General features: G+C 34.9%; 1 protein-coding gene across 2 annotated transcripts in view; it reads left to right on the forward strand.

Moving 5' to 3' along the window:
* Window positions 1-13496, forward strand: part of sema3ab (sema domain, immunoglobulin domain (Ig), short basic domain, secreted, (semaphorin) 3Ab) — a 36810-nt gene that overhangs the window by 2749 nt on the left and 20565 nt on the right. For both annotated transcript variants that reach the window (XM_016456466.1, XM_016456467.1), the window contains one exon: window positions 7951-8111. In XM_016456466.1, coding sequence (XP_016311952.1) covers window positions 7951-8111 — 161 coding nt within the window. The remainder of the gene's footprint in view (window positions 1-7950; window positions 8112-13496) is intronic.

A 13496-nucleotide genomic window follows, 5' to 3' on the forward strand; every position in this document is an offset into this window, starting at 1 on the left:
CAAGAGCTCTCATCTGCCCCAACACACACACACACACACACACACACACACACACACACACACACACGTATGTACCTCTGGAGCTGTTTACCGTATCAAACACTGACACCTACAGGCATACACACACTGTTTGTGTGGAAAACAATGAAGAAAGAAACAAAGAGATATGGAGAGGGAATATGTGTTTGTGTTTTGCACCTAGAGAGAGTGTGTGTGTGTGTTTGCAATGTACTCTAGGCTGATCTAAGCAAACACGGCTTGGTGAAATGCCAAGACTGATTCTGATATCCACCAGCACCAGAGCAAACTCACACACCTGTGAACATTTGTCACCACAGTCTGGCTGATTCATCCTTTGCTGAATTCTCGTCAATTAAAATGCATGTGGCTGTGTGTAATTTATTTATTTATTTAAGTAGTTTTTTTTTTTTAAAACCTCTGTATTCCTTTGGTCGGACAAACAGATTGTTGCAACCAAAATCAAACCATTTGTTTAGCCAATTTTTGTGAGAATCCTAGAATTGTTTGCTTGTAGTCATTATAGGTTGGATTAAAGAAAGAAAGTGTTTTAATCAAAAAAGAAATAAATAAATAAAAAACAACAACAAAAAACATTTTTAAGTTATACTGTATTTAAGAAATATAACTTAATATAGCATTAATAGTTATAAAACAGGTTTGACTAATATTGTGTTTTCGTGTGGTAATATTTCTTGCAGAATATTATTAATGCACAAAAGAACACTGTACAAAGTAAATGTCTTGTTGTTAACTTGTATTCATTTATTCGCTTATTCATTTGTTAATTTATGCACTTAATTGCTTGCTTACTTATTCCCTGATATGACCGTTAAACATGCATTCCAATGGTGAAATCCATTTTAAATGATAATAAATAATTATAAAAAAAACAAAAAACTTTTTTTTTACTTTTTGAAAAAAAAAAATATATATTTTTGTTCTTTTTTAGAAATATAAAATGTATTTAAACATTTATTTTATTTTATTATTTTATTTTTACCAGTTGATTTAAATCTTACCCATGAAACACATTTTTAGATTATCCTGACAACATGACCCAGACAAGTTGAGCCATTTACAAGAAGACAAAATTTCCTAGAGGTCCTCCCATAGACATAAAGTTTTTCAAACTATGATAATGATATTTTCTATACTCTTAACCTTCACAGAAACCTGCTCACATTATCATACTTGAATCAAAACATGATTTGGCTGAATTATGAACCTTTTAAATATTGAGGACCACTTTAAATGTCTTCACAAGTTGTTTTTATTGTGTTTTACTAAGTGAGAATATATTCCAAAATGTGGTCCTCACGTGTACAACCAAACCTGTACACATTCACATACATGCTGTACAGCTGTATTTCCATAGAATGGAGGTGTGTGTGTGTGTGTGTGTCTGTGGAGAGGAAGCCACCCATGAGGAAGTCCTGACTGAGCACTGGTGTTCCTCACAGGGATGGTATCAGTGTCCCCTCTGAGCTGAAAGTTCCCGGGGCAAGTTAACAATAACACCTTTACATAACTGTCAGCTGGTGTGGAAAGACATAAAGAACAGGATAATGGATGTGGCTGCATGTTGTCTCAAATAAGTGGTAAAGAAACAAGAGATTGCCTAGTACTGTATGCATGTGTGTGTGTGGATTTGTGTGGTGGAATAATGTTTTTGGTGTAAAGCTATCCCATTCCGAAGTGAATGTTTTAAGACGGCTATAATCTCATGAAGGAATGAGAGAAATTTTATTTCACTTTAATTAAGCTTTTAATCCACAAACACGCCAAGAATCTGGTGTTGGATTGCATTTGCAGCATGTGAACTCTCCGTATCCTCTTCAGAAATAAAGCCGCAGCATTAGAGCGCACACACCTAAAACAATACTCTGCCAAATTCCTGTGAAATGGAAAATATTTATGCCATAATAAAGGTTTTCCCCTTGGAAAGCAAAAAGACACGAGAGAAATGGATTGATTTGATTTCGGGTATTTGATTGCCTTAAAATCGTCTTTGGACCCTGTGGAAAGAGTTCAAACAATCAGGTACGCTAATAATCAGGGCCCGTATTCACAAAACGTTTTATCTTACCACTAAGAGTTCTCCTAAATAGCAGTAATAGCAGTTTTTAGCTAAGAGTTTGCTGCTGAGACAAACTTTTATTAAGGAATAGAGAGAAGTCTTAAGCTAAGAGTAAGGGGGCGGGGTTGACCTCTTGCTATGGATGATGTCAGCATGCGTATTAACTATGCACACAGTGATTGGCTGATAGTCTCTGTCAGAGATTTATTCATGGAAATATTGTAGAGCACAATATTATGTTGCCATATTCAAATAATGGTTTAAAAAGAAAAATGTTAATTGCCACATTCAAATAAAGATTTTAAAATGCAGGATAAGTGTCACTAATTAAACAAGTATATGTTCAGCTTTTTGTCAGCCTCTTACATGTATGCTTCTCAAAAACAGTTAGCGGATATGCTTATAAACAGCCTTTTAATTAACAGAGTAGAATAATCATGGCTGATAGTAATACATGCAAATGTAAAAAAGCAACAAAAAAAAAAACAAACCAAAGGTCATACCTTTTTAAAAGGTCATTATCATCAAATGTTTCTAAAATGTTTACGTTCAGAGGCAGATGGCTGGCAACAGCCATTTTAGGAATAGTTTGTGACTTGGTCTTAGTGACTTAGGAGTCCTCTTCACTACTCCTAACCTTTCACAGAGTTAGGAGCTAGTTTTAGCGCTAAAACGCTTTGTGAAATACTCTTAGAGCAAAAATTCACACCTTAACTGTCACATTACATTAGAAGTAATATTGACAGAGAAATCTAGACAGAAAAATGCATAAAAAAAAATAAATGGAGTTTGGATGGCACCCGGTGGCTATTTGTGGTATAACACCCTAAATAAAATTTCACAGGAACCTCAATTTTTTTCATATCAACTTCAAATTTGGAACATAACTTATTTAGACATAAGGCTTTAATTTTATATCAGTTTTAGAGTGAAAACTGTTATGTAAAATATCTATTATATATAAAATAACATAAAATTAATATAGTGTATTTTATTTACAGTAAATTTAAACTTCTATAACTTTTTGATACTTTTATATTTTGAAAAAAATCCAATAATCAATAATCTGCTGATTTTCTTCTTTAAAAAGAGACCAACCTTGTGTCTGTATTCCAAAGTGTTCATAAATTACAACAATTTAAGTTTGGATAGTGCACTTTCATGCCTATTTAAAAAAATGGGGGGGTGACAGTTAAGGGGTTAAGGAGTCTTAAATTTAGGATTGACACGCCCATTACTTTTAAAGGGGTCATATGATGCGATTTCAATTTGTCCTTTCTCTTTGGAGTGTTACAAGGTCTTGGTGCATAAAGAAGATCTGTAAAGTTGCAAAGACTAAAGTCTCAAATCCAAAGAGATATTCTTTATAAAAGTTCACACACACACACACACACACACACACACACGTGTGTGACACACACAGAGAGTGCAGGCAGTATGTAGGGTAGGGAATTTTATTTTTATCTGCCTCAGATGGGACTGTTCCTCTGCCTCCACCTGCCCTCCCTTCCTCGCTTGTATTCTCAATGTTTTTCCACAACAATAGATGGAGGGAAAGAGACAGAGAGACGGTCTCAGTGGTTTGAAGAGGCTGAGACTAGCTCTTCTCCTCTTTAAACCGGCGAAGTTCAGATTAGCAGCATGTCTAAAGCCACTTCCTCCTGTGTGACTGCGTGCTGCTACTGTAGATTACCCACAATGCCAGGCAGGGGCACCGTATGCTCTGGAATCTGACACAGAACATGACCCGTTTTTGTCCTGACTCAGCTAAACCATGATACACTACTGTTTCGGGTTTGAGGTTTTTAAAGAAGTCTCTTATGAAGTCGATTGTGCTCACCAAAGCTGCATTTATTTGATCTAAAATACAGTAAAAAAACAGTAATATTGTAAAATATTATTAAAATTTTAAAGAGCTGCTTTCTATTTTAATATCTTTTAAAATGTAATTTATTCCTGTGATGACAAAGCTGATTTTTCAGCATGATTACTCCAGTCTTCATTGTCATTCTATCATTCTAATATGCTGATTTGCTGCTCAAGAAACATTTTTAATTATTATTGATGTTGAAAACAGTTGTGCTGCTTAATATTTTAGTTTCATACATTTTTCAGGATTTTTTGATGAATAGAAAGTTGTCTTTGAAATCTTATTATAAGTGTCTTTACTGTCACTTTTAATAAATGTAATGCAACTTTAATAATTTAATAATTAATAATTTATACATTTAGCAGACGCTTTTACAGTTACTTACAGTGCATTCAGGCTATACATTTTTTACCAGTATGTAAAAAGCGACTTTAGACTCTAGATTGATAGTTATGCAACTCTAGATTGATAGTTAGACTGAACTTTAAACCCGTTTGGTGTTCCTTGTCTTTGTCTTTGCAGCTCAAAGTTTAGTTCAGTTCTCATCCTTTATTCTGAGAACTTGCTCCTCAGGGTTTTCTCAGGTAGTCTTTAATAGATAAATAACTCTGGGCTATATGATAATTACAGCTCATGCACTATTGATTCACACAGCAACTGTCGCTATAATGAATTCTAACTGAAACCTGCCAAGAGCAGTCACTTTTTGAGTCTTTATATCGGAGTTATGTGGCTGTGTGTAATGGATATTACTGATTTAAAAAAGCACTTTTCACTGTTTTACTAGGCAGTTAGATCATAAATCTCATATTCACATTTTACACAAGATCAGGCTTTATTACTCCAGGTTGAAAACTTAATGTTCTCAGAAGGTATTTTATTACAAAACCCAATTAAATGCACTTCTCACACCTCAATCTGATCACACACTCAAAGACATGCACAATGAGCAGAATGATGTACTAATTGTATGATGATGTTCTATCTGTGGTATCTGATTTATGAGTTTGGAATGCCCTGGCAACCATCTGGATCATAACAGAGATGTTAAAAAATCTAAACATTACCTCATGCTTTGTTTTCACCTATTTACCAGAGAAAAACTTGATGACTGATTTGTTTCGATGATGACACAATTACAACAAAGTCACAATGTTTTAGTACATTCACACATTTGTACATACTGTACACAGACTATTTGTTCAAATGCAATGCTTTTCAAAATTCGACAGTAATCAAGTGCAGTTAATTTCCTCTCTAAAGTGAGTGTTTGTGATTGTTGATGGAGTCATTTTGCAGTTTAAGAGAGTGTTTGTGTGTTTGACTGCTGTATATGTGTGCATATTTTAATTAGACCTCTTCTCAGCACAAGTGTATTACGCAAGCAGCAGACCCTTGACAATCCGATGAGACGCCTGTGTCAGTTGATGTTACACACACATGCATTATTATATTTACTTAAAATAAGCAAATATTGTACAATGTAAATATATTTTATAAATATTTTAATAATTTTTTGCAAGTTTACAGTATTTGCAAAAATGTCTAAATGTGCATTTCACTTATTTTGTTTACAGTTTTGCTTATTTGCCAAGGCTTTCAGCTGTGAATAATAGTGCTCTGTTTTACACATTTTATCATGTTTAAACCAATTCCACAATTTCTTTCCCCATAGTGAGCACAGAGATAGTGAAAAACTGTCTGATTTTGTGTGAGGTCTTGACTGAAATTAAAGGATTATAGCTTTCTGAACAGTTTTTATTTGAACAGACACAGTTTTGTCTTCGAAAAAGCCTGTGTGTTCGTGAGCGGTCACATTGAAGTGATGGTGAGATGAATTCCATGGTGTTTCGAGTGTGTCTGAGTGTATAAAAGGCATTCTGAGTGTTTTTTAGTCATGGTGCCAAATGGAAACACCACAGCCACTCCAAACCCAAGTGAGAGATTCACTCTCGTTCTCTCTTTCTCCTCTTCTCTAACTGACCTCTTTTAAGTCATCTCAACCTTAGTCTTAACCTTTCTTCATTCTGGTCTTCTATTCTCCTCTGTGCACTCCACAAGGTTTGTCTTTCCTTTCTCACACTTTCCTCTTTCACTCTTTCCTCTCACCTGTTCTTCCTCTTTTTCCCCTCAGGCCCTTTGAAAACCCGTTCTGACATATAAATACATTATAAGTGTGTGAGTGTGTAGTTATGAAGACTTACATGATGCAAAATTGCTTTAAGTATTATGTAAGTACTAAGTATTCCTTAATTCATTGTTTAATTCACTTGTTTATATGTGTGTGTGTGTGTGTGTGTGTGTGTGTGTGTGTATAAAATGCTTTTTTATTAATTAATTAATTAGCAATTTTTAGTAGGTAAGCAACAGGCTAAAAAACATTTTTGGATCCTAAAAGTAATGTGGATGATTCTATCCCTCACTGTGTGTTTCATCTGCTGCCCTTTTTGCCTTAACCTAATACAACCTAACACACACACACACACACACACACACACACACACACACATAGGTTACAATAATTGTCCAAACACTTCCATATTTCTCAGCTGCTATTAATGTCGCTCTGGGGAGCAATTGTGACGGCAGGGAAAATCTTACTTCCCTTAAGAACAAATGCTGTAATTACAGCTTGCTGGTCCTGTCGCACATTTTCTGTTTTCTTTAACGTGGCTTTACACCACACACCAACTAACAGAACAAACTTAAGAGTTATATATAATGACGGACAGAGACCCACAGTTAGGTATGCGTGTTGACTGCTACATGCTGACTCTGACAAAACGTTCAATTTTATTTGTCTTAGTGACTTAAACAGATTCCAGGTTCCAGACCTGTATGACTTACTTTCTTGTGTAGAATATCAGTTAAGAGATGTAAACTCTCGGAAAAAAAGGTACCAGAGCTGTGACTGGGACTGTACCCTTTCAACAGGCACTAATTTGAGCCATCCAGGTACCAATATGCACTTTTAAGCTACTAATATGCACTCTTTAGGAGTAAATAAGGTACAAAGGTGTACCTTTTGAAGGGTACTGCCCAAGTGACAGCTTTTGTACCTTTTTTCTGAGAGTATATTAAAGATGTAAGGCATCCTGTTCAAAGTGTTTTTTGAATACAGCGAATGCATGATAAGTCCTCCAAAAAGGACTTGATAGCCAAAAAATAAATGTTCCATACAAATCATGCACTTTATTCTGAGTCGTCTGAAGCAACATGATAGGTTTGTTTGAGGAACAAACCAAAACTGTCAGTCATTATTCAATGAAAATCCACTGTAGCCCTCAGATATCATCTCTGCATGCACATTTTCAAAATTTGAATGTCAAGATAACTTAAATTCCAGTGTGTTCCTCACAAAAAGCTACTGCACGTCTTCTGAAGACTTCCTACTTTTACTGTGCGTTCTTGTGGCTTGTCAGTCACTGTTGAGTGAATCTGAGCGCGAGTAAATGAAGACAGAAATGTCATTTTTGGTTAGGCTATTCCTATAACAAACAAATAAAATAAGAAATCCCTAGGAAATATTTTGAAGCTACCTGAAGCTAATTTATGTAGATTACTCTCGTTTACTCTTGTTGGCTTGGTTTCATTCAGCTTTTTGCTGTGTAGAGAATAAACTACATAAGGAACAAAAGCAAAATCCACAAGCAAATATCTATCCATGTAAAATAAAGTATCCATGAGCACCGCCAGCTTTCCCAGCTGTCTTTTAGCCAAACCACAGTCACACGTCTCACACACACTAGAGCAGAGCTGCCGTCCCTGCTGAGCTGTTCGCTGTCAGAGCCAAGGTCCATCTATCTGTCTCCCTCTCAACCATATAACTCTAAAAAATGAAGATGAGGTCGGAAAGCATCAAGTTTTACGTATTGTGGACCATATTTGAAAGCACAGCATATGGGTGTTAATGTTTCTGTCAGCTTTTGAAGTTTGTAGGAGACCCAATAAATCCAATATACTATGTTCATTTTTCCCACAGAAATGTTGGAATCCAACAACCTGCTCACTTTCAACGGATTGGCCAACAGCTCTGCCTATCACTCCTTTTTATTGGACGAGGAGAGAGGTCGGCTCTTTGTGGGGGCCAAAGACCATGTGCTGTCCTTCAACTTGGTGGACATCAATCTGGAAATGCAACTGGTAAGAAGAGGGTGTTAGAACAGCCATTAAAACAATCAGGATTACATTAACCAATTTGGATGGTCAGCATTGCACATGGGCAGTGATGCCAGATTGGGCGGTTTTGAATTTGATTGTACGGGTAAAAATTGGCTTGGGCGGGTGGACAAAATTTGGGCTGGTTTGGGGTCAGTTTTCAAACACATAAATTGTATAGGCTAATTGGTTAACAAACAGTCCCAAGTGTGCATGTACTGCATCCAATCAGTCATCACGACGTTACTAAACACACACGCACACTGCAAAGATGACTGGTGCTGATGTTGATGCGGCCAATCACTTTTAGCCAATCACTTATTTGAACAATGTCTAGAAACTTGGTATTACAAGCACTTCCTGTATCTTTTTGCCTCTTTAAGAAGAATCGCTTTATGTATCCCCCAATTGTAAGTCGCTTTGGATAAAAGCGTCTGCAAAATGACTAAATGTAAATGTAAATGTAATGATTTTTGGCATAAAAGAAAAATCGATAATTTTGACCCATACAATGTATTTTTGGCTATTGCTACAAATATACCCCAGCGACTTAAGACTGGTTTTGTGGTCCAGGGTCACAAATATAAGTTACATGGTAAAGAGTGGGAGAGTGTTTTAACTGTCAAAACGTGAATTACACCTGTTGAGGGAGAGATGACACGAAGGCTCTAATATCACTGCAACTCCGAAATCAGAGCACAGTTAAATTATTTAATCAAAATCTATTTATATCTATACGATCCTGTCTTTTATCTTTTAAACGGTCCAGATTGGTTTTGACCAGATTGGTGTTTAACGTTCTGTAGCCTAATGTTCTACAATATGAACTTCACGAAACACTTCCTCTAGTTCTGTGTGAAATTATAGAGCGACACGAAGGTAAGCGCATTATTGTTGTTGTTATTTATAACAATGAATTGTATGCATCAATGAATGGCACAGTTTTGACGGTCATGGTGTGTGCATAAACGAGTGTGAAATACCTAATTGCTTTGCTTTTTCCGATCACTTATATTAGGCACTTTTTTGCATTTAAATTCTAACTGTTGACATTGAAAATGATGCATGTGTTTTTTCGAGGGTATGTTAATTTCTTGATTGTCATTTTGATCATATTTGGTAATTCTCTTTAATGTATTTGCCCCGATTTGATTGAAATGTATCTAACGTTATATTTATATTATTTTGTCATCATTATTTTGCTTTAAGGAGTTAAAAATGGCTCTTATCAACCTTGATTGACATATTCTATCACATTATTTTGACAGTTAAAGTTTTGGTGTTTTTTTGTTGGAGTGGGCGGGTTTTTGTGAGCTTTTGGGCTGGAAATAGTCCATCCAATCTGGCAACACTGCACATGGGACATCATTCAAATGAAATTGATTGAAATTGTCTTGAAAAGGATGTTTTGGTTGCTGTCAGGATTGTGATTTTGTGATTTCTCAGAAGTCACAGTTAGCATGTTAAAACTGTCAGCACACTAAATCCTTTCAGGGATGTTGTGTCTCAAAAGTCATCAGCTTTAAACACCACAGCTAACAAATTAAAGCAAAAATACTTAAAATAGCCTGTGCTTAAAATCCTTTACAATTCCAATTTGGTGTTCCCAGTCAAAAATGGCTAGCCTTTAAAATCTTTCATTATGCTATATTATCACCAAATCTCAGATTCAATCTTTTTGTCAACTTGTTTTCTTTCAGTTAGCACAGGTTTTGTCAAATATGTGATGATTCAAATCGGTTGAGATGCTAAACAAAAACGCGATTAATTTAGAGGTAGGAGTTTATATTAATGTATGTCTGAAGGGAACTTACTGTCTTTAGAAAAGTTTAGATGGTATTTTTTCTTTGTATCTTGCCTCTGTATAATGCATATTAAAGTTCATAAGTGCAGCGCTGCTTTGTTTACAGCGGAAACCAAGGAAACGCTGTAAGCGCCACCTGCTGGCAGAGAGTGAATCTGCATCTCATTCAGCTCATCTGCTGTTTCTGTTTCATGCAGATATTTTTGTATGTATAGTTTCACAAAACTGAAGTCAAACCATTCTGATTTTGCTTCAAATTTCGAAATTATACAATCTAATTTAGATTAAAAACTGCTCATGTTGCATGTATGCAGCATCTTTGTTTGGATCATGATTAAAATGGAGTGGTTGACTCTAATTTTACATGGAAAGAGCACAGACAAAGCCTTATTTTGTTTATATGAAGAGATTTATTTTATTTGTGTTACTTATTTATTTGATTTGGGGCTTGTTTTAAAATTTCAATTTAGTTTTGTTATTTACATTTATATTATATTTAAATTTAGACAATTAGCAGACACTTTTATCCAAAACGACTTACAAATGAGGACAATAGAAGCAATCAAAACCAACAAAAGAGCAATATTATGCAAGTGCTATATTAGTATATTATTATTAGGGGTGTAAATCGGATGGTTCGTCACAATACGATACGATATCGATTCTCATACTCAGCGATACGATATTTGCCGATACCTCAAAAAATTATACGATACGATTACGGTTCAATTTGATACAGGAGTATATCGATCGATACATCGATATTATGATATTATATACCTATTTTAAATAACCATCTACATTTTTATTAACTCGCAAATGCAACCGAAAATATATAACATGAACATTTATCTGAAATTTTCACATCCTGTACCTCAATTGGGACGTTCACAACAAAAAAATAGGCCTACACTTTTTTTTTTTAATAATAAAGAAAATAAACAATTGGAAAAACAATTGTGGCTGCTACTATGGGCTCAGTGCTAAAAATATTTTCTACAGATAACCAAATTACAAGCAACAGAAGAAAATAAATACAAAGACACAAGTTCAATAAACAGTGCTTTTCAGGTTTTTCAGCTCAGTCTAAAATCAATTTTCAGGTACGCTACAGAAATGTAATAATCAAATGTAAAATAAGTGCATAGTCTTCAATGTATAAATTAAATATAGATTAATCATTTTTGATGTTACAAAGGTTATTTAGTCAGGAGCAGTGAGCACTTGTATTTTTCTTTGACACCATTAGATTTATTATTAGTTTGCTTTAACTTTAAGAAAGAAAGCACGGATTTAACTAGTGATACACATGCCTTTTCTTTCTCAACTGTTTACGTTAAGACATATGCCTAACCGACTGTGTTTACTAGGATATTCACCCGCGCATTTTGAAGTAATTTTGTCTGTATTTATTCATCCATTGAAGTAATTTTGTCTGTATTTAGTCATCCATGCACACAAAAGCGGAAGAGAGCTCAATTTAGTATTCGCGCGGTGTAGATGCTGCTGTCTGTGTGCGTGCGTGCGCGTGCTTTAGATGTGTGCGCAGAAAACTTCTCACACAGTGTTCGACTGTTCCGCCAACAATCCCGAGCATCTTTTATGCTCACCTTGTGCCTTCGGGCAGTACTTACAGTGGGTACGGAAAGTATTCTTTACGCGTGGCATCGATGCATCGTATCGTCAGACATCATATCAATATATCGATCCATATCAATGAATCGTTACACCCCTAATTATTATAGTGTTATATTTCAATTTCACAAAGAAACGTGCATCATTTTGTCCAAGCAAAAATAAAAGGACATATTTAATTTATAATTTGTCTTAAATCTCATTTTGTAAAAAAAAAATCGTGAATCGAATCAAATCGTGAAATCAAAATCGTGATTCGAATCGTGAGTTGAGTGAATCGTTACATCCCTAGTCAGAGAGCTCTCACATTTCATCAAAAATATCTTAATTTGTGTTCCGAAGATACTCGAATCGAATCGTGAGTTGAGTGAATCGTTACATCCCTAGAACTGATAATAGTAGGTCTCATTGATCTGAGCTTATGCACCTCAGTTTTTGAGTGAAAAATGCATTCACTGTGGATAATTTTGGCAATATTTACCCCAATACTGAGGTGTACACTCTCAGATCAATGAGGCCTACAATCAATCTGTTTAAATAAGAAATACAAAACCTGTCATAATCGACAGAAACAAGTTAAGACTGAATCCAATATTTGGTAATATAGCACAATGAGAAATTGATAAGCATTATGCATGCTTTATATACATAAAAGATACATATAAAATAGCTGTTCTTGCTACTTAAACATACATGGTCTCTCTCTCTTTCTCTCGCTCTCTCTCTCTTATTCTCTTGTTCTCTCTCTCTCTCAGTCTTATACACACAAACATGAACACATCAGCACACAGGGGGATCTGTTTCCAGTGAAAAGAGTATGAATATTTAAGGGCAAAGCTGTCATACTGATCACATAGAGTCTGGCTGAGAGCTGCTATCCATTCACCTGGATAAATAATGAACAAAATAAACGAAGCAAAGTACAGACAAACGGCGCCAGGGCAAAACCACAGCCCATTTTAGTCTATATACAACTTTATAAAAATAACCTTCACAGAACAAAGGTAATATAAATGTTACCGTATGAGGAAGCACAGGATATATATATATATAATTTTATCCTGAAGAATTTACTTTAGTCAGCTATCTTTGTTACATAAGAAGCTGTTCACACAGAACATGTTCTCTCTCTATATATATACCTGAGCTGAAAGAGGTTTATAGAGATGTTTCCATTGGTCATTTTGTCCCATTATAAAACAAAAAAGGGGGTCAACTAATTCAGTTGTTGTCAGGAATAGTGACGTATACTATAACACTTTTATAATGGAGGTCTAATGAGGGCAACATGTACCGCTACCCAAGAAAACTTTCTTCCTCCATGCCAACTTCCAAGAGTGAATATTCAGTTCTTCCCATTAATACAATTCCATTACTCTTTCCACCAAAGACCTCTTGCACGATTCCTAGGATTTACACAACACATCTGGAAAGTTGTGTCTAGACTCGAGCTAATGCGTTAGCTAATATAGATGTATACAGATTTGTGTTAAAGAATGGAATATATGTTGGAGCTTCGGGACAGGCATATTTTTAGGAAATCAGTGGTTATAAAAATTTTCATGATTATGCATATTTACCATTTTGGAGTGAAATTTTGTTTTACGAAGTATACAAGTACATATGGTTTAACAAGCTAGAAATTAGGATAAACAAATGTTCTGACCATTTTGGGTCAGCAAGTTATTTATTTATTTATTAAATTAATAATTTTATTTAGCAAGGATGCATACATCGGTCAAACGTGACAGTAAGGTATTTATAATATTACAAATGTATAATGTTACAATATATTCTACTTCAAATAAATGCTGTTTTTTTTTTTTACTTTCTCTTCATCAAAGAGTCCTGAGGAAAAAAAATAAATAAATAAATAAAATAAATAAGCAGCTCAACTGTTTTTAACATGGTTAATAATAATAAATATTTGT

Source organism: Sinocyclocheilus anshuiensis, unplaced genomic scaffold, assembly GCF_001515605.1.
Source record: "Sinocyclocheilus anshuiensis isolate Anshui unplaced genomic scaffold, SAMN03320099.WGS_v1.1 scaffold679, whole genome shotgun sequence".
Lineage (NCBI taxonomy): Eukaryota > Metazoa > Chordata > Actinopteri > Cypriniformes > Cyprinidae > Sinocyclocheilus > Sinocyclocheilus anshuiensis.